This window comes from Telmatherina bonti (assembly GCF_933228915.1).
Source record: "Telmatherina bonti genome assembly, chromosome: 12".
Classification (NCBI taxonomy): domain Eukaryota; kingdom Metazoa; phylum Chordata; class Actinopteri; order Atheriniformes; family Telmatherinidae; genus Telmatherina; species Telmatherina bonti.
Window position 1 is genome coordinate 12,446,368 of NC_136610.1, and position 17,645 is coordinate 12,464,012.

Here is a 17,645-nt window from a genome sequence, read left to right on the forward strand (position 1 = left end):
GAAACGGCCCTGGTTTTAAATGAAATCTGCATGTTGTTTATCATTACAGGTTCAGGTGAGCAGGCTGACAAAACGACAGATGGGTTTAGGATCATGTCTCATCCACTCATCCTCCAGAAAACCTTCAGGTAACATAAAACCTGCTGTGACGTCGCCGTCTGACACTCCTCCTCCTCGCTGTCTCCTCTTGTGTCACTCCTCAGTTGCTTTTAATAAGTGTTTTTTATTCTTTTATCAGCTAACAGGTGTTTCTGTCTCATGGATTCTCCTTTTTCTTCTCTCCATGTCTAAAGTCTGGCTGTCCCTCAGGACAACCCTCTGGCCCTGCGGCAGCTGCTCTGGCTGCAGGATGAGCTGTTTGTAGCAGTCAGTTCCGGTCTGCTGCCGACCTCCTCCACCCTGCTGATGCTCCACCCTGTTCAGGATACCAAGGACATGCTGGTTGTCAGGTCAGCAACTTTGAAAATATCCTTCATCCTTCTTGTTCTTTTTTCTTCTAAGCTTGTTAGTAGATAAAGTGGCTCAGTTATTTAAAATGATATGTAAATGAGGCTTTTAATGCTGTTTTCATGGCTCAGGTCTCAGGTGGAAGTGGACGGTATTGTGGTCAGCATGGTTCACTGCTCCCAGAATGGAACTGTTGCTCTGCAGCTTGAGGATGGACAGATCAGGAAACTGCTGTGGGGTCAGTAACCAAACAAAACTCCTCTGTTTCTGAAATTCTGTCTTTCAGTGTTGGAGATGTTTCATGAGGAAACGGTCAACCTAAAGTTAATTTAGTTACTTATCCAAAAACACGTCATTCTGTAAGAAGACTTTTTTCAGTCTGTCTGTATTAATTTTATTTTCTTTGGTATGCATCAAAGCTGACATCAGTAACCTGCAGTGGAAGTATATACATGTCTTTTGTGTTTACAGAAATTAATCTAGTTTTTGGCATTTTCGTGCAGATGGTCTTGAACCAAAATTGGAGGACTGGCGTGACTCCAGCGGCGGTAGCATAAGCTTTCCTGTTCCCTGCATCCAGACAGCTCTCTGCAGCATCAGCGGAGAAGTAGGAGCACAACAACGCAGTTGATTTATTTATAAGCTTCATGTGCACAAACCTAAAGCGTTCTTTTTGTCAATGCCTATGTCTTTAGGAGCATCTGCTTGGGCTCACAGACAGATCCCACCTGTATGCTGGAGACACTGAGGTGAGATGTCAACATATTACTTTGTTCAACCAGCAAGACTTTCAGTGACATGTATGTTTATTTAAGTGTGCTTCTTCCTCAGATTGCCTCCAACATCTGCTCTTTTGCCGTTTGCAATGACTTTCTCCTCATCACAACTCACTCTCACATGTGCCGCTGCCTCCAACTGAGCACACTCACGGTCAAAGGTGGGTGAAACGCAACAAAGGCTGACTTAGAGGATGGATAGATTGATCAAAAACTTATGCATATACATACAAAATACACACACACACACACACACACACACACACACACACATATATATATATATATATATATATATATATATATATATATATATATATATATATATATATATATATATATATATGTATATATAAATATACACACATATATATATATGTATATATATATATATATATATATATAAATATATACACATATATATATATATATATATATGTATATATGTATATATGTATATATATATGTATATGTATATATGTATATATATGTATATGTATATATGTATATATATATATATATATATATATGTATATATATATATACATATATATAATTCAACTGACTCCTCAAAGGATCAGTCAGTTGAATTTCACTCTCTCTGGTCTCGTGTGATCAGCTCCATCACTTAGTGTAGGGGGGAGAGTGTGACCTCATCCCGCTCGGGGCTGGGGACTGGCTGGGTGGCTCAGGTGGCTGTGGGTCTGGGGTGGACCCCTGGACGGGGATCTTGGCTGCTTCATTACTGGGGGGGCTAGGTTTCCAGACCTGGCGGGAGGCCTTGGGTTGATCAATGGTTGGAGTTGCCTTTTGGCGGTGGGGCGAGGTCGCTGGCGGGGGCTGGATCGGCGGGTATTGGCTCCGTGACGGGTGGCCGTGCCGCTGTGGGGTGGGCGGGGTGCGGGTCCTGGGCTCCGGTGCCCGGGGCTGTCCCCTGCTTCTCGGGGATGGGTGGTCGGCCCTGCCGTGGGGGGGTTGGGCTGACCTGGACCTGCCGCTGCAGTGGGGGCGGGTCCGTGCCCTGGTGCCCGGCAGAGGGACCCGGGCCCAAGATAGTTGAGGATGGGGGGGTGCCTGTGTATATATGGGGTGTGTATGGAGGAGTGTAGTGGTACATGAATGTATGGGGGGTAGGGGTGCGTGTATGTGGGAGTGTGTTGAGGCATGTATGTGTGGGGGTGTATGTATGAGGGAGTGCGGTGGTGTATATGCGGGGTGTGTATAGAGGATTGTAGCGGTACATGAAGGTATAGGGGGTGAGGGGTGTGTGTATGCGGGAGTGTGTGAGGGGTGTTGGGGTGGAGGTTTAGGGGACTGTGATAGTACATGAGTGTGTGGGGTGTAGGAAGTGTGTGGTGGTTTATATGTGGGGGGTTTATGGGGAGTGTAGTGGAGCATGAGTTTGTGGGGGGTAGGGTTGTGTGTAAGGGGGAGTGTATTAGGGCATGTAGGTGTGGGGGTGGAGGTTTTGGGGCGTGTGATAGTACATGATTGTGTGGGGGGTTGGGGTTGTGAATGAGGGAGTGGGTGGTGTGTGTGTGTGTGTGTGTGTGTGTGTGTGTGTGTGTGTGTGTGTGTGTGTGTGTGTGTGTGTGTGTGTGTGTGTGTGTGTGTGTGTGGGAAGGGGTAAGGGCTTGTGTGTGGATAATCTGGTGTTAAATGCATGGGAGATAGGGGTGTGTATATAGAGGAGTATTGAGATGCATGTGTATGGGGGGTAGTGGCCCGTGTGTAGGGGGGAGTGGGGGGGTGCATGTGTATGTAGGTGTATAGGGGGGTGAAGGGTCATGATTATGAAGGGGGTAGGACTTCAGTGAGAGAAGTGGGGAGTTGTGGTGGTTTGTTCTAGGGTAGGTAGAATGAGAAGGGGTGTTTTGTGATGGGCAGGGAGGTGAGTGGGATGTAGGGTTTTGGAGGTGGACTAATCTTTTGGCCGTGTATCTGTTAGAATGGGTGTGTATGTGTATAGATGTATGTGTGGGTCTGTAGGTGTGTGTGTGTGTGTGTAGATGTGTGTGTATACCAGGCTGATGGTGAGGGGGTGTGAATGTGTTGGTGTGTAAAGGAGAAGGGAATGCAACGTGTCTCTGGGTGGGGGCGTCTCCTAGGGGTGTGGGGGCGGTGGGCCCTTGGTCTGTCTCTCCTTCTCCCGCCCCTCCTCTTCTTTGCCCCCCCCCCACTTTTGCATGTGGTTCGTTGGTGCCTTCTGGGGCCGGTGGCGGCTCCTTTATTGGGGTTGCTGAGGGCCCTGGTTGTTGGGGCAGCTGCCCTTGGCCTGTCCTGGCCTTCGGGGGCCCCGGGAATGGGGGACGTGCCTCGTGCCGCAGGTGGCTCATCTTCTTGAGGGAGGCGCGCTTCCCTCGGGACCTAAATCCCCGGACCCCCCTCCTTCCCTTCTTCCACCACACACAGGCAGGGCGTTGGGAGGTGGACACGTTGATCTGGATGGTGAGAGAGGCCATCAAGGTGGTTTCGATCGCTGCACCCAGCATCGGTTCACCTCCCAGTTTTAATTACACTTAGTCAACATAACACAAAAAACACACACTGACAACACATGGACATATTTTGGGGGGCGGGCCATGCAGTGTGCGGTGGGCGGGGCTGCTTTGGTGGTCCCGCTCCCAACATGATGTGGTTACTTCTTCCCAATTTTAATTGCAAACAACACACACTTCACAATCATTCATAAGCTGGGAGGGAGGGGGGTGACAATGGGGTCCTGCCACGCCCCTATTTCTGGGGCTGTGCCGGAGGAGTTTGGGCGGGGGAGTGGTGCTGTTCAGGGGGCCTGGGTCTGGGCTGGCCTGGCGCGGGTGGGACTGCTGCTGGCCCTGGGTGGTGCTGGATCGGCTGCATGTGTGGAGTGGTGGGGGGGCATTGACAGGGGTGGGGGGTAGTTGTGGGGCCCTGATCGGGGCCCTCCTATCCCCTGCTCCCCCGGGGGTATCTCACAGGGGACACGTTGGGAAAGAAAGGTGAGGGCGTGCATGAGCCAATGGATGAAGTGGTGACTGAATGTTAGGGTAGAGGGGGGGTGGGGGGATCAGGGTGAAAGAATTTAGGAAAGTGGATGGCCGCTGGGATAGGAGGAAGGGGGGGTGTATGCAGATGGGTGGGGGTGCGTATGTGGGGTTATGTTGGTGGTACAGGGAAGTGATGGGGTGGGTGTACAATGAGGAGTGTGAATGTGGATAGAGGGGTGTAGGGAGGTATGTGTGTGTGTAGAGTGGGGTATGCGTGTATGGAAGAATGGGTGATTATAGAGGGAGCAGGGATGTGTGTGTGAGGGGGTGTGTGTGTATAAAGAACGGGGGTAGGAGAGTGTGAGTTTGAGCGTGTGTAAGAGAATGGGTGTATAGGGTGTGTTTAAGGAGGAAGTGTGGATGCGTGTGGGTGTGGGTGGGGGTAGGTGGGTGGGTGCATGTGTGCGTGCGTGTGCGTGTGTGTGTGTGTGTGTGTGTGCACATGTGTGTGCGTGTGTGTGTGCACATGTGTGTGCGTATGTGTGTGTTTGTGTGCGTGGGTGCGTGGAGGGTCTTGGTGCTCGGGGAGCGCTGCTGGTGCGCTGCTGGTGCGCTGGGGTGCGGCCTGGCTGCCGCTCGGTGGCGGTCTGGGGATCCCGGCCCTCCATCGGTGTGGGCTGGGCCCTCTGCCTGCGGGGGTGGGGGGTTGCTTCTGGGCTCTTGGGGCCGTGGGGCCCGCACTCTGTCTGCCCTGGGTGGCCGGTGCCCGGCGGGGCCGGTCCTCGCTGGTCCGGGCCTGCTGGGGCCTGTTCCCCCTGACTGCGGGGGACTCTGGCTGGGACCCCCCTCTGCCTCCTCCTGGGTCGGTGCATGGCTGGCTCCGGGGTGGGGCGGTTGGGGTCTGCGCCTGGGGATGGCTGCCGATGGCCCTGGTCTCGGGGGTACTGCTGGCGTGCCTCTTGCCTTTGTGTGGGAAGGGTCACACTGGCATGATCACCTTTTCCGGAACACGTTCCACTCTGCATGTTCTGCATGTGACACAGTCACCGAGTCGTCACGCAGTTTTATTCACTAACAGCAGCTAGTTTTCTCATTTCTGTTTGTTTCTCATTTATATTTAACTTTTTAGATTCATAGTTTAGTTACTATGATCTAAAGTATGTGTATGTATATGTGTTAATACTGGCGAGTGCGTTTATGTTTGTACGAATGTATGTGTGTGTGTGCATAGAGGTGTGTGTGTATATGTATGTATATGTATATGTGTACATATGTATATATATATGTGTATATATATATATTATGTGTGTATACGTGTGTGTATATGTATGTGTATGTATGCGTGTGTATGTGTGTGTATATGTATGTGTGTGCCTGTATGTGTGTATGTATACATCTGTAGGTTGTTTTCTTTCTTTTTGTTTTTTGGTTATTTTTTAGTTGTTGTTTTTTTCTCTCCCTTTTCTCTCCCTTTATCTCTTTCCCTTTTCTTATGAGGTGTTTCTTCTCCTTTCTCTTTCTGTCTTTTGTCTGTCCTCTCTGGTCCAGCAGTACAAACTCTACAATTCAAACAACAATACAAAATAAACATAGAAATAAAATAAAAATTCAGAAAGTCAAGGGGATCATTATATCTATAAAGCTTCCCTTGGCAGAGAAAATTTGCTCAGCAGAACACAGCATCCAGACCATCATTCTGCTTGCCTAAATGCTGGACAAGACAAAAAAAAAGAAAAAAAAGAAATTAGGCCTGTGCTGTTCATGTAGGGGCACAATCACTGGATTAATGATGTTATTCAGGTAGTATGGGCTTGTCACTGTACCATTCACAAAGTGTAGGGCAGTTCTGTACCAAGTGGACACCCCTGCCCACACTGTAACACCGCCACCACCAAAAGCTCGCCTGGTGACAACAGTGGCTGATGCATAGCGCTCTCCCTGACGTCTCCAACATCGTTGCCGGCCATCATTTCTGCTCAGTGTGAATCGACTTTCATCAGAGAACAGCACTGAGGCCCACTGGTTCCTCGTCCAGCGTAAATGCTCCCTGGCCCATGCAAGACGATGATGCCTGTGCCTGGTGGTGTGGTCAGGTACCCGTGCAGGTCGTCTAGCACGCAGACCACGCTGATGGAAACGGTTTCGAATGGTCTGACGTGACACTTGGGTGCCTCTCACCTCTCTTAAACGTGCCTGGAGTTGAGTGGCATTCATCATCCGGTTTCTCAGGGCAGTGTTCACAATGTAGCGGTCATCAGCACTTCTAGGCCTTTCTGTGACTCTTCCAGTCTCTCGATATCTCTGTTGCAACCTGCTGATGACACTCTGTGACACTCCAAGCTCAGTGGCCACTTCTGTCTGAGAACGTCCTGTTTGAAGCATCGCAATGGCAAGGGACTGTTGTTCCATTGTTAGGTGTCGTCTTGGTCTCATGATGTCAAAATGTGAACAGCATGATGAGGACAACTGTTTAAACACCAGCTCTAATTGAACCAGGACATTTATTGGTCAATTCAAGGATCACACACCTGCCGTGATTTTTGCCGTTAAGCTCCTTGTTAGAGAACAGCAACTTGTGCAAAATTTATTGAAACATTTAACAGTTGGACATGTGCATTTAAAAGCTTAGAGAAGATCACATTAAGTTCACCTGTACAGGTTTGAATGCATTTTAGGCTTGTTGTGAAATTTCACCCAAAAGCTGAATATCCCTAACTTTTTGTGAATAGTGTACAGTTGGGGTGAATAACCTTTGACCTCTCAGGGCTGCAGGCGGCTTTGGCCTCTGATGGAGGTCAGAATGATGAGACGCTTCGGCGAGTGGAGAGAGGGTCCAGGATCGTCACTGTTGTGCCTCAAGACACCAGAGTCATTCTACAGGTCTGCTTACTAAACACACACCTACACTAATATGCACACACAAACACACACACACACACACACTGCTAGTTTGTCCATTGTGGTAAACACAAATCATTCTCTCTAAATAAAATTCCTGGTGACTGCACATAATCACTCTCATTTTTGTGTGTAGATGCCTCGTGGAAATCTGGAGACGATACACCACAGAGCGCTGGTTTTGGCTCAGCTCAGGAAGTGGTTAGACAGGTGAATTTGTTTCTGGTATTAGTAGAAAATGGTTTTAATTTCAGGAACACCCTGTTTATCCAAGCTAACTCTGATCTTATCATTCTTATTTTTTATGCTTAAACTCGTAATGCAATAGGATATTCTTATAGAATGTTCTCACACACATCCTCATTAGTAGCTCAATGCAGTTTTTAACCCAGTTAAATCATTTGCTTTCCAGTACTTGTTGGTTTAACCCAGTGTTTTTCAGTTCCGTTCCTCAGGCCCCCCTGCCCTGCATGTTTTAGACATGATCCTCCTCCAAAGCACTTGAGTCAGATTAGTGAACTTTCTAATCAAGTTCTTTGCAGCCTGTTAACGGGCCTTTATTTAATTCAGGTGTGTTAAAGTCGGGTTGCCGATAAAACATGCAGGGCAGGGGGGGTGCTAAGGACTGGGATTTGAGAACCAACTGGTTTAACCTGTGTGTGCTAAATTAAATGTATTTACATTTATGTCAGCATGCAGAAATGGCTTTACATGGCAGCCTAGGTTGTGTTAAACTACCATTTCTAATCAACGCTCCTTTCCCTAATGACTATTATTTATGCCTGTACTGCAAAGGTCAGCCTACAGAGCATGAAGCTCTGTAGCTTCCTGTACATGCATATAACCCATCTTATCTAGTGGTTTCATAGCCTCCATGTGAGACATAACAGTTGTAAATAGATTATTTTCTTTGAAGAGAAAGCGAGCTGTTCCCACCTGTGCAGCAGCCTTTTTCTACTTTAGTTTGTGAACCCAGGTGTTGTGTTCCTATGAATGCTGATCTGAGTTTTAGATGATGAATGGCTCTAACTACAACTCAGACAGATGTTGGCATGTGTTGGATGATTTTTTTGGGAGTTAAAAATGCTGTCATCTTATTTGCTTCATATTGTCGTTGACAGTTTGAGATTCAGAGACGCTTTTGAGTGTATGAGGAAGCTGAGGATCAACCTGAACCTAATATATGATCACAACCCAAAGGTTAGTGTGTAAGATTTTATAATGCAGTTGATTTAAAATGAAATATTTAGGTGTTCCCTGTGGAGTGTAAAACAAACAAAAGTTATGTCTGTATTGCCCCAAAAGTCATGTTGATATGCCTTAGGTCAAAGACATTTTCAACATTTAGATTTTATGCATGCATTTTGCTTTTTTGTCAACGTTTCTCTGTGGTTACTCACTTTTTTCTCTTAATTTATTTCTGCAGTAAAATTTTATCATCTCTTGTAATAAATTATGTATATATGAGGGCTGTGACGATATGCTTTTGTTCGATTCTGGTTTTTTTTTTGGGTGCCAATTCGATTTAATCAAATTCTTTGATATTGCTGATTTTTGTAGATTAAAAACAAAATAAATGTATAAAACTTATTTTATTATTTTATAATGCCCACAAAGACAATTAAAAAGATCAATAAAAACAATAAAAATGACAAGAATGCTATAATGGAATATTTTTATTTGTTTAAAAAAAGGATTAGGTTTTTTTTAACAAAAAAAATCAATTTTATAATTGTGAAGCAAAAAACATTCTGATTTTTGACTTTTTTTTTTTTTATTATTCGATATTCCCACCCCTAAAAAAAAAAAAAATATATATATATATATATATATATATATATATATATATATATATATATATATATATATATATATATATATATATATATATATATATATATATATATATATATATATATATTTTGCATGGATAAAGATGAATGTTTTGGACGTCTACCTTCCTTGTAGGTTTTCCTGGAAAATGTAGCGACCTTCATCACACAACTCGACTCCATTAACCACATTAACCTCTTCCTCACTGAGCTCAAGTAAGACGCGATCACTGGTAAATTTGACTCCTTACATCAGCAGAAACAGCTGACCTTTAACAGCAGCTTTTTCCTGTGCTACCCAGAGAGGAGGACACAACCAGCAGCATGTACCCCCGTCCTGAGAGAAGCCCGGTCCAGCCTCAGTCTGCCTCCAGGCAGAAAAAGGTCGATGTGGTTTGCGATGCATTACGGAACGCCATGGAGTCAATGGACCCAAACAAGTCAGTGGTGTTGATCATTTAGTCAGTATTAATAATTCTGGTGAATGGAATAAATTGAACTTTTATAATTATTCAGCAGTTTTCTTCTTAATTATAAACTAAAATTATGCATTCAGTGGATTTTATTTGACTCTTTATTGCAAAAAATAAAAGCAAAAGTTTTTATGACATCATCAAGAAATGATAAAGTTATTGGGTCAAAGCTGTGCAGGAAATCTGTGAACTGATGGCATTCAGTGTGATATTAAAATGTTCCTTTTGTTTTCGTTGAGGTTCTGTTTGTCTATACTGACTTCTCATGTGAAGAAGACGGTTCCAGAGCTGGAGATCGCTCTGCAGAAAGTCCACGAACTTCGAGGTGAGAACACCTCAGCGGGTTAAACATCCACAGACACACAGTGGCAACGAGGTTTTCTGTTAATCCATCATGAAATCATATGTTTACAGAGAACCCTCCACAAACTCCGGGTGCTGTGAACGCTGAAGAGGCTTTGAAGTACCTGCTCTTCCTCGTCAATGTCAACGATCTGTACGAACACTCTCTGGGAACCTACGACTTTGACCTTGTTCTTATGGTGGCTGAGAAATCCCAGAAGGTACATGAGGATTCAAGAAGATATACCATGTGACCTTGTTTTTCTCAGCAAGTGAATATTCCCACATCATGCTTTTGTAAAACTACTACTGCATAAGTTCAAACAGTAGTTAATCATATTATTTACCAGGGTTGTGTATGCTGAATTTCCTTGTACACAGCAGTAGAAGTGGGAATTAGACAGAAATGGGGAAAAAAGCTGTTTATGAGTTTACCGCTCCTTTCCCTACTATTATCTTTTAAACAAGGTTTGTTCGAGATGTTTAACGCAGATGAAAAAAGTTTTGCAGAAGGCTTTATGAAACAAAGACTGTTAATTGATCCGCCTTTATGTCCTGCTGCAGCTGCTTACCACATAATGACAAAAGCAGATTAAACTCAATAAATAAGAGTTGATTTATAATTGATTTGTCTTAAAATGAAAAACACCAGGATTGTTCTTTTTATTTTGTTGAAAATAAGCTGCAGTTTAAAAACAAATGTTCTGATGAGTCTTCTGAATGTCTTTAGGACCCCAAGGAATACCTCCCTTTCCTAAACATGCTGAAGAGCCTGGAGCCAAACTACCAACGCTACACCATCGACAAGCACCTGAAACGATACAGGAAGGCTTTGGTCCATCTCAGCAACTGTGGTGAGTTTATTCTGTCGGCTTTGCATCATCCACAGTTGACAAAGCTTAAAAAAAAAATATTAAAACACTTTACATCAATCTTGGATGTCGTGTTATTGGAAGTCATACAAAAAGTGTTTTAGTCTGAGAATAAATGTGGTTTAGTCTGGCCTGACTTGTGATGTTTGTTGAGCTCAGGTGAGGAGCATTTTCCCGAAGCTCTACAGCTCGTAAAGACGCAAAAACTCTACACTGAAGCTCTGAGACTGTATGCAGCGGAAAGTTCTCAGTACAAGGTGGAAACAACCAAACAGGAAAACTTCCATCTCAGCCAGAGACGACGTACTTACTGCTCCGGATTTTTCACCTTTTTTATCTCCAGTGCCTGAGCTGTGCGTATGCAGAGCACCTGGTGGAGCAGCAGCAGGCAGAGCAAGCCGGCTTGTTGCTATGGCGATGCGGCGAGCCAGTGAGAGCGCTGCAGGCTTTCACCAGCAGCTCCAGTTGGAGAAACGCCATTTGTGTGGCACAGCAGATACCGCTGCCGCCGGACCAGTTATCTCTGCTCGCCAGAGACCTGGCAGGTAACCATGACAACCGGCGGTCAGACTGACAGACAGAAATCCGGTGTGATCCCTGTGTGACTTTGTTGCATGCAGCTCCAGTGAATGTTTGCGTTTCCCACTCCTATAGAGAAGCTGATGGAACAAAGGCGGTACTCGGAGGCCGCGCTGCTGTTGGATCAGTACGCTAAAGTAAGATCTCCCGCAGCAACAAACCGGTCCTCTGCTGCCGTCTTCATGTTGGTGGCATCAGACTGCTTCTCATTCACAGCTGCTAGGTCAGGTCGGAATATTCTATTTATTTATTTATTCTCTTATTCCCATCAGGACTGTGAGGAAGCCATCTTGGCTCTGATCACCGGCGCAGTCTGGGAGGAAGCACTCCGATTGGTCAGTAAAATTGTAACATAAGTCGACATCTCCGTTTTCACCGCCCTACTTTCTTTTAAATGCAAAGCTGTGTTGTAGAAAAAGTGGGATCAAACCTCCTCATATTCATGTGTTGGAGTCGACTATAATAGATTTGATGTTTTTGCTTCAGATTTTCATGCACAACAGGCAAGATATCACAGAAACTAACCTGAAACCTGCACTGTTAGAAGGTGAGAACACCTCAATAATCAACATGATTAATCAAAAGAAAAACAGCATCTTAAGCCAACTATAGGCCAAATATCTGAGGTATGTTGTCTTGTGATGAAGTTTTGTTGTTCTTCTGTAGCGGTCAGCACTCAGACTGTCTTCCTGGACGCTCAGGTAGCAACATTCACACGGCACAGGACCCGACTGGCTTTAGTTCGTGAGCAGAAAGAGAAGGCCAGACTGGACATGCTTGGTGAGAATAAGTCCAGGTTTTACTTAACAGTAGATATGAAAGTGTACACACCTCTGTTATTATGCCAGTCATGTTGGAAAAATAATAAAAAATAAAACTGATCTGAATATTTCATCAGAATGATTTACACGGTGATATTTTTTTATCAAGTCAAATCGATGTGAATATTGACATCCGTGATGAAATTCCGTCCAGCAATTTTGCAAGATCTATTTTGTCCAACTGAGGTAGATTTTTCTTAATATTCTGATCAGACAGACATATAACTTTATATAAGTTTATATAACTTTAGCTGCTATTTTAATTCAAACTTGTTCTCAGCATGGCTGAACGTCTTTATTACTTCTTCTCTGCTTCTTAAAGCGAGCAGCCAGCTGCTAAAGCAGCTCAAACTGATCCTCGGACATCCTGAAGTCCGTTCTGAAGTGGCCGTGGCCCAGCTTCAGCTCCTGGGTTAAACAATGAAAGTCCTGCATTCTGAATGTTAATATCAAAGCGTGCACAATAAGCTGGTTGCATGAGTGTGTACACCTTTAAACTAATAGTCTATGAAGGACCTTTTAATTTCATCCGTTGGCTTTGATTTAATGTGACTTTGCAAGATTTGCCCACTCCTCAGTCCAGACATCTCTTGTGCGCTCTTCTGGTCATTCCAGATTTTCTATTAAATCGGTTTCAGTTTGAGAATTTTAATGTTCTTCTGGTGAAATCGTTTTTTGTTGATTTTTGATCAAAAGTTCAGGAGGTTTAGAAATGTTCAGAATTCCCCCCAACTTGACTGAAGTTTTAATTCTAGCTGAATACATACAAATCCAAATAATGATACTGCCACCACCATGCTTTACCACTGGCATGGTGCACTTAAGGTAATGTTAAGGTTTTAATTAATTAGCTTTTTTTTTTTTTTTTAAATATTTGCTCGATATGAACCCTTTGGAATTGTGAACAAAATGCTTTGATTTCAACAAACGCAACACATTTTCTTCACATTTCATGCAGATTGTTGCCAGACTAGATTGTGTAAAATCTTTCTTCTTCAGATCTAAATTTGACAGGTACCCGATCTCCCGCTTCAAGTAAGAACAGCACAGAACAACCGCGGTTTTTAGCCGGTTAACAACGTGACTTAGCTTTATCCCACTTACCTCCGTTAGCTGGTTAGCTCCTGTTATGTCAATCATCCACCATTACCTTACAGCCCCCCTCTCAGCTCCACCTCTTTGCCCATATTTGTATTTTTCGGGTGAAACAACACGTGTGCCCCTGCCAAGATGGCGACGGTAGGAACCGCCCACCGAGCTTCAATTCAGCTCTTCGGAAACCAGTGGGTGACGTCAGGGAGACTCTGTCCATCTTTTTATATACAGTCTATGTATGTAAATGATTCCAGTTTGTGTGAAACATTCAGAAGTAATCTGGCATGGTTCAAATCATTAGTTATCAATGTTATTGATTTGTATCCAACTACGTTTTCATCAGTGTAGAATATTCTAAAAATAAAAATTATTTAACTACCTAAACACTATTTGTTAATATCAGAAGCCTCTGCAGTTTGTCTTCTTACCATCATGTTGCGTTTGGTTGATGTGTGACAGATGTCACCTCTTGTCTACTTAGTCAAATAAAAGCCCTAACCCACTATCTTCCTCATCAGATGAAGATGGTCCCGACTGCCCTGATGCTGAGCTTTATTCTGAAGCTAGCAGTGTGATGACCGGTTCCAAATACTCTCAGAGCAACTCCCGCATCTCCTCGTAAGACACTCGCCCAACAGGGAAATTGAAAATAAATTTCTGTTTGTGGTTAAATTAGCTTCTCTGCTTGCAGGCGGTCGTCGAAGAACCGCCGGAAAGCGGAAAGAAAGAAGCTGAGTCTGAAGGAAGGAAGCCCGATGGAGGACAGAGCCTTGATGTACGCCCTCGGTGAGATCATCACCACGGTGGACAAGATGAGAGGTGACGTCAAGAGGGAAACCGTGTCTGGCTAGATATTCCTTTTAGCTGAACTTCAGAGAGTTGAGATGTTTTAAAAACATGTGTCAGAGTCCCTTGTGTGTTTTTAATGATGATGGAGAAAAGATAAGTCTTTAAAGATGTTTTATTAAAAAGTTGTTAAGAGGCTTCAGCACCACTGAGCTATAGAAGGTAAACAAACAAAAACAGATTTTGTGAGGTTTAAAAAAACATTATTTCAGAGGTACATACGTCATTTATTCATTTAAAACATGAAGTTCTATAGTAACTTTGCTTTGTTTTGAGTTTGATAGTTTACACACAATGTTGGAAGAAATACCAGTAAACAGGAAAGACTTCTGAGAAATGAGGTCTGATGTTGGTTAATATGGATTAAAAAAGGGCTGAAATTTATCTAAAATCCTCATTTTATCCACCACAGAGGAAATCCACAGCCTGCTGAAGGCCTTGGTGCTGTTCCAGTTTGACAAACAGGCAGAGAAGCTGCAGCTGGTCTATGAGGAAGCTCTGCAGATGATGGAAGCAGCTGTTCCTGAAGTGTGGCCCGAAGACCTGCACAACGTCCAAGCTCCGGTAACGATAACACCTTTTCACTGCAAAATGTCTTATTATTTATCACTGCAATTTTCAAACATTGTTTTGATGATAACTTGAACACAAGATGGTCTGCTGGGGGGGAGGATTAACTGAATAAATCAGAGAAACCTTCTAAGCGGTTTGTGTAAACTAAACCTGTGGTTGTTAAGCTCCAAAAACTGCAGTTTCTATAAAGATCCACCAAATTGCTGACCTGTGAGTGGTCCTTAAAGGTAGAGTATGTAAGATTTTCAATATTTTCAAAATAAATTAACTTGAAAAATAACTACAATCATAATTAGATAGTTTTTTTTTAAACATGTAGGCTCCAGTCTGTCCATATTTGATGCGTTATTAAATTACAAGTTTAATTAATGACAAAGACCCTTCTTGAATGTTTTCTGACCAGTAAAAAAAAAAAAAGTACTATTTTTTCCACCAGTAGGGGGAGTATAAGCCCATTTATTGCAGAGCGGCTCTGAGCTACAGCTCACAAGCGATTCCTGCCCTCATTGGAGCTGGCAAGGAGGAGTGGTGAGGGGTGAGTTTTGCTCATTACTGCCAACTTGTGGTGGTTTGTGGAGGTAGCAGTTTTGTGGTTTTGATCACGACCTGGTGTTTGCCACCTTGTGGTGGAAAGAATCGCCTTGAAATCTTACATACTCTGCCTTTAAAGAACCATGGTCAGTGAGACAATAACACATTGTCTGTTACATCTGTTTGCAAGTTTGGTTTTGCTTTGGTTGATCTGGTTCCTGGTCAGATCCATCCACTGCACTCATCAAGCACTACAAATCAGGGTCTGACCTCTCTATACAGTCTGTTCCTTGTTTTCCTCATATGAGCATTTGAAGTATAAAGTGTAGCATTAAAACCAAGATAAAGACACTGATCATCGTTTCTTAATGATGCTTTCTACATCTGAGAAATGAGATTTTTAAATGATTTATTTCCTGCTGTCACTTTGTGTTGAACTCTGTAGCTCACCGGGCCAAACTCGACTGCAAACAGCATCATGGCTTCTTTCCAACAGCAGCAGAGGCCTGCAGCTTTACAACAAGGTCAGTAGAATTCCCTGTTAAATGAGTGCTTCATCCTCTTTATCTCAACTTGCTATATTGCCGTGTTTTCAATATGACCTGTGCTCACTGACCACTTAACTGTGCACACCTTGCTAGTACCGGGTTGGGCCTACTTTCCCTTCAGAACTGCCTTAACTCTCTCTGGCATAGACTCAACAAGGTGTTGGAAGCAGTGCTCAGAGATTTTGCTCCATGTTGACATGATAGCATCACACAGTCGCTGCAGATTAGTCGGCTGCACATCCATGACGAGAATCTCCCGTTCTGCCACATCCCAAAGGTGGTTATTTGAGTTACTGTTGTCGTGGTATCATCTCCAACCAGTCTGCCCATTCAACTCTGATCAACAAAGCATTTTGGTTCAGAAAACTGCAGCTCACTAAACCACAGATTGATGTGTGTGTGCAAAAAAATCTCAGTGCACCAGCAGTTTCTGGAATACTCAGACCAGCCCATCTGTCAACAAAAACCATGCAACGTTAGGTCACTTATATCCCTTTTTTTCTTCTCATTCTGATGCTCAGTTTAAGCTTAAAGTCACCTTGACCATGTCTGCATGTTTCCATGTCTACATGTTTCCATGTCTACATGTCTGCATGTCTGCATGTCTACATGTCTACATGTCTGCATGTCTGCATGTCTGCATGTCTACATGTCTACATGTCTGCATGTCTACATGTCTACATGTCTACATGTCAGCATGTCAGCATGTCTACATGTCAGCATGTCTACATGTCAGCATGTTTCCATGTCTACATGTCTACATGTCTGTATGTTTCCATGTCTGCATGTTTCCATGTCTACATGTTTCCATGTCTACATGTCTGCATGTCTGCATGTCTACATGTCAGCATGTCTACATGTCAGCATGTCTACATGTCAGCATGTTTCCATGTCTACATGTCTACATGTCTGTATGTTTCCACGTCTGCATGTTTCCACGTCTGCATGTCAACATGTCTGCATGTCTATATGTCTACATGTCTGCATGTCTGTGTCTATATGTCTGCATGTCTACATGTCTGCATGTCTATATGTCTGCATGTCTATATGTCTACATGTCTGCATGTCTGTGTCTATATGTCTGCATGTCTACATGTCTGCATGTCTACATGTCTACATGTCTGCATGTCGTCTGCATGTCTGCATGTTTCCATGTCTGCATGTCTACATGTCTGCATGTCGTCTGCATGTCTGCATGTTTCCATGTCTGCATGTCTGCATGCTTCCATGTCTACATGTCTGCATGTCGTCTGCATGTTTCCATGTCTGCATGTCTGCATGTCTACATGTCTGCATGTCTACATGCTTCCATGTCTACATGTCTGCATGTCGTCTGCATGTCTGCATGTTTCCATGTCTGCATGTCTACATGTCTGCATGTCTACATGCTTCCATGTCTACATGTCTGCATGTCGTCTGCATGTTTCCATGTCTGCATGTCTGCATGTCTACATGTCTGCATGTCTACATGCTTCCATGTCTACATGTCTGCATGTCGTCTGCATGTCTGCATGTTTCCATGTCTGCATGTCTGCATGCTTCCATGTCTACATGTCTGCATGTCGTCTGCATGTCTGCATGTTTCCATGTCTGCATGTCTGCATGTCTACATGCTTCCATGTCTACATGTCTGCATGTCTACATGTTTCCATGTCTACATGCATTGAGCTGCTGCCAGGTGATTGGTTAATTCACCATTATGTTAATGGTCAACTAAACAGGTGTTCCTAATAAAGTGGCCAGTCAGTGTAAACGTGAGCAGACCCTCAGATATGAGTTGTTGAAATGGTTTTGAACCATGGAAATTTGGTGTAGATGAGGAAATATTATTAATGATGGTTATTTTCTTTCCTCTGTGAAGATGCCGAGGTCCCAGCCGCGCCAAAGATGAAAAACGGCATCAAGTGGAAGCTCACTATTCTTAAGTAAATTGTAACTAAAGTAGTTTTGTTTTTAAGTTTTCATTGTAAACTACAATTCTATACTATGTAATAAAGTTTTATGTTTTCTTCTAATAAATATGTTCTCATATTGTGCTCATTTGTT

The 17,645-nt window shown here is 43.7% G+C and overlaps 1 protein-coding gene across 1 annotated transcript in view; it reads left to right on the forward strand.

Annotated features, from left to right (window-relative positions):
• elp1 (elongator acetyltransferase complex subunit 1) overlaps nucleotides 1-17,595 on the forward strand; it is a 28,339-nt gene extending 10,744 nt beyond the window's left edge. Inside the window, exons 12-36 of the mRNA XM_079250608.1 lie at nucleotides 50-128; nucleotides 294-449; nucleotides 579-685; nucleotides 951-1,054; nucleotides 1,143-1,196; nucleotides 1,279-1,384; nucleotides 6,954-7,069; nucleotides 7,224-7,297; nucleotides 8,209-8,287; nucleotides 9,056-9,135; nucleotides 9,222-9,359; nucleotides 9,632-9,717; nucleotides 9,807-9,955; nucleotides 10,465-10,588; nucleotides 10,766-10,863; nucleotides 10,950-11,151; nucleotides 11,261-11,322; nucleotides 11,458-11,520; nucleotides 11,672-11,732; nucleotides 11,852-11,965; nucleotides 13,620-13,719; nucleotides 13,793-13,920; nucleotides 14,360-14,511; nucleotides 15,497-15,575; nucleotides 17,461-17,595. Coding sequence (XP_079106734.1) covers nucleotides 50-128; nucleotides 294-449; nucleotides 579-685; nucleotides 951-1,054; nucleotides 1,143-1,196; nucleotides 1,279-1,384; nucleotides 6,954-7,069; nucleotides 7,224-7,297; nucleotides 8,209-8,287; nucleotides 9,056-9,135; nucleotides 9,222-9,359; nucleotides 9,632-9,717; nucleotides 9,807-9,955; nucleotides 10,465-10,588; nucleotides 10,766-10,863; nucleotides 10,950-11,151; nucleotides 11,261-11,322; nucleotides 11,458-11,520; nucleotides 11,672-11,732; nucleotides 11,852-11,965; nucleotides 13,620-13,719; nucleotides 13,793-13,920; nucleotides 14,360-14,511; nucleotides 15,497-15,575; nucleotides 17,461-17,528 — 2,579 coding nt within the window. The 3' untranslated portion in view covers nucleotides 17,529-17,595. The remainder of the gene's footprint in view (nucleotides 1-49; nucleotides 129-293; nucleotides 450-578; nucleotides 686-950; nucleotides 1,055-1,142; nucleotides 1,197-1,278; nucleotides 1,385-6,953; nucleotides 7,070-7,223; nucleotides 7,298-8,208; nucleotides 8,288-9,055; nucleotides 9,136-9,221; nucleotides 9,360-9,631; nucleotides 9,718-9,806; nucleotides 9,956-10,464; nucleotides 10,589-10,765; nucleotides 10,864-10,949; nucleotides 11,152-11,260; nucleotides 11,323-11,457; nucleotides 11,521-11,671; nucleotides 11,733-11,851; nucleotides 11,966-13,619; nucleotides 13,720-13,792; nucleotides 13,921-14,359; nucleotides 14,512-15,496; nucleotides 15,576-17,460) is intronic.
• Nucleotides 17,596-17,645: the final 50 nt, after the last annotated feature.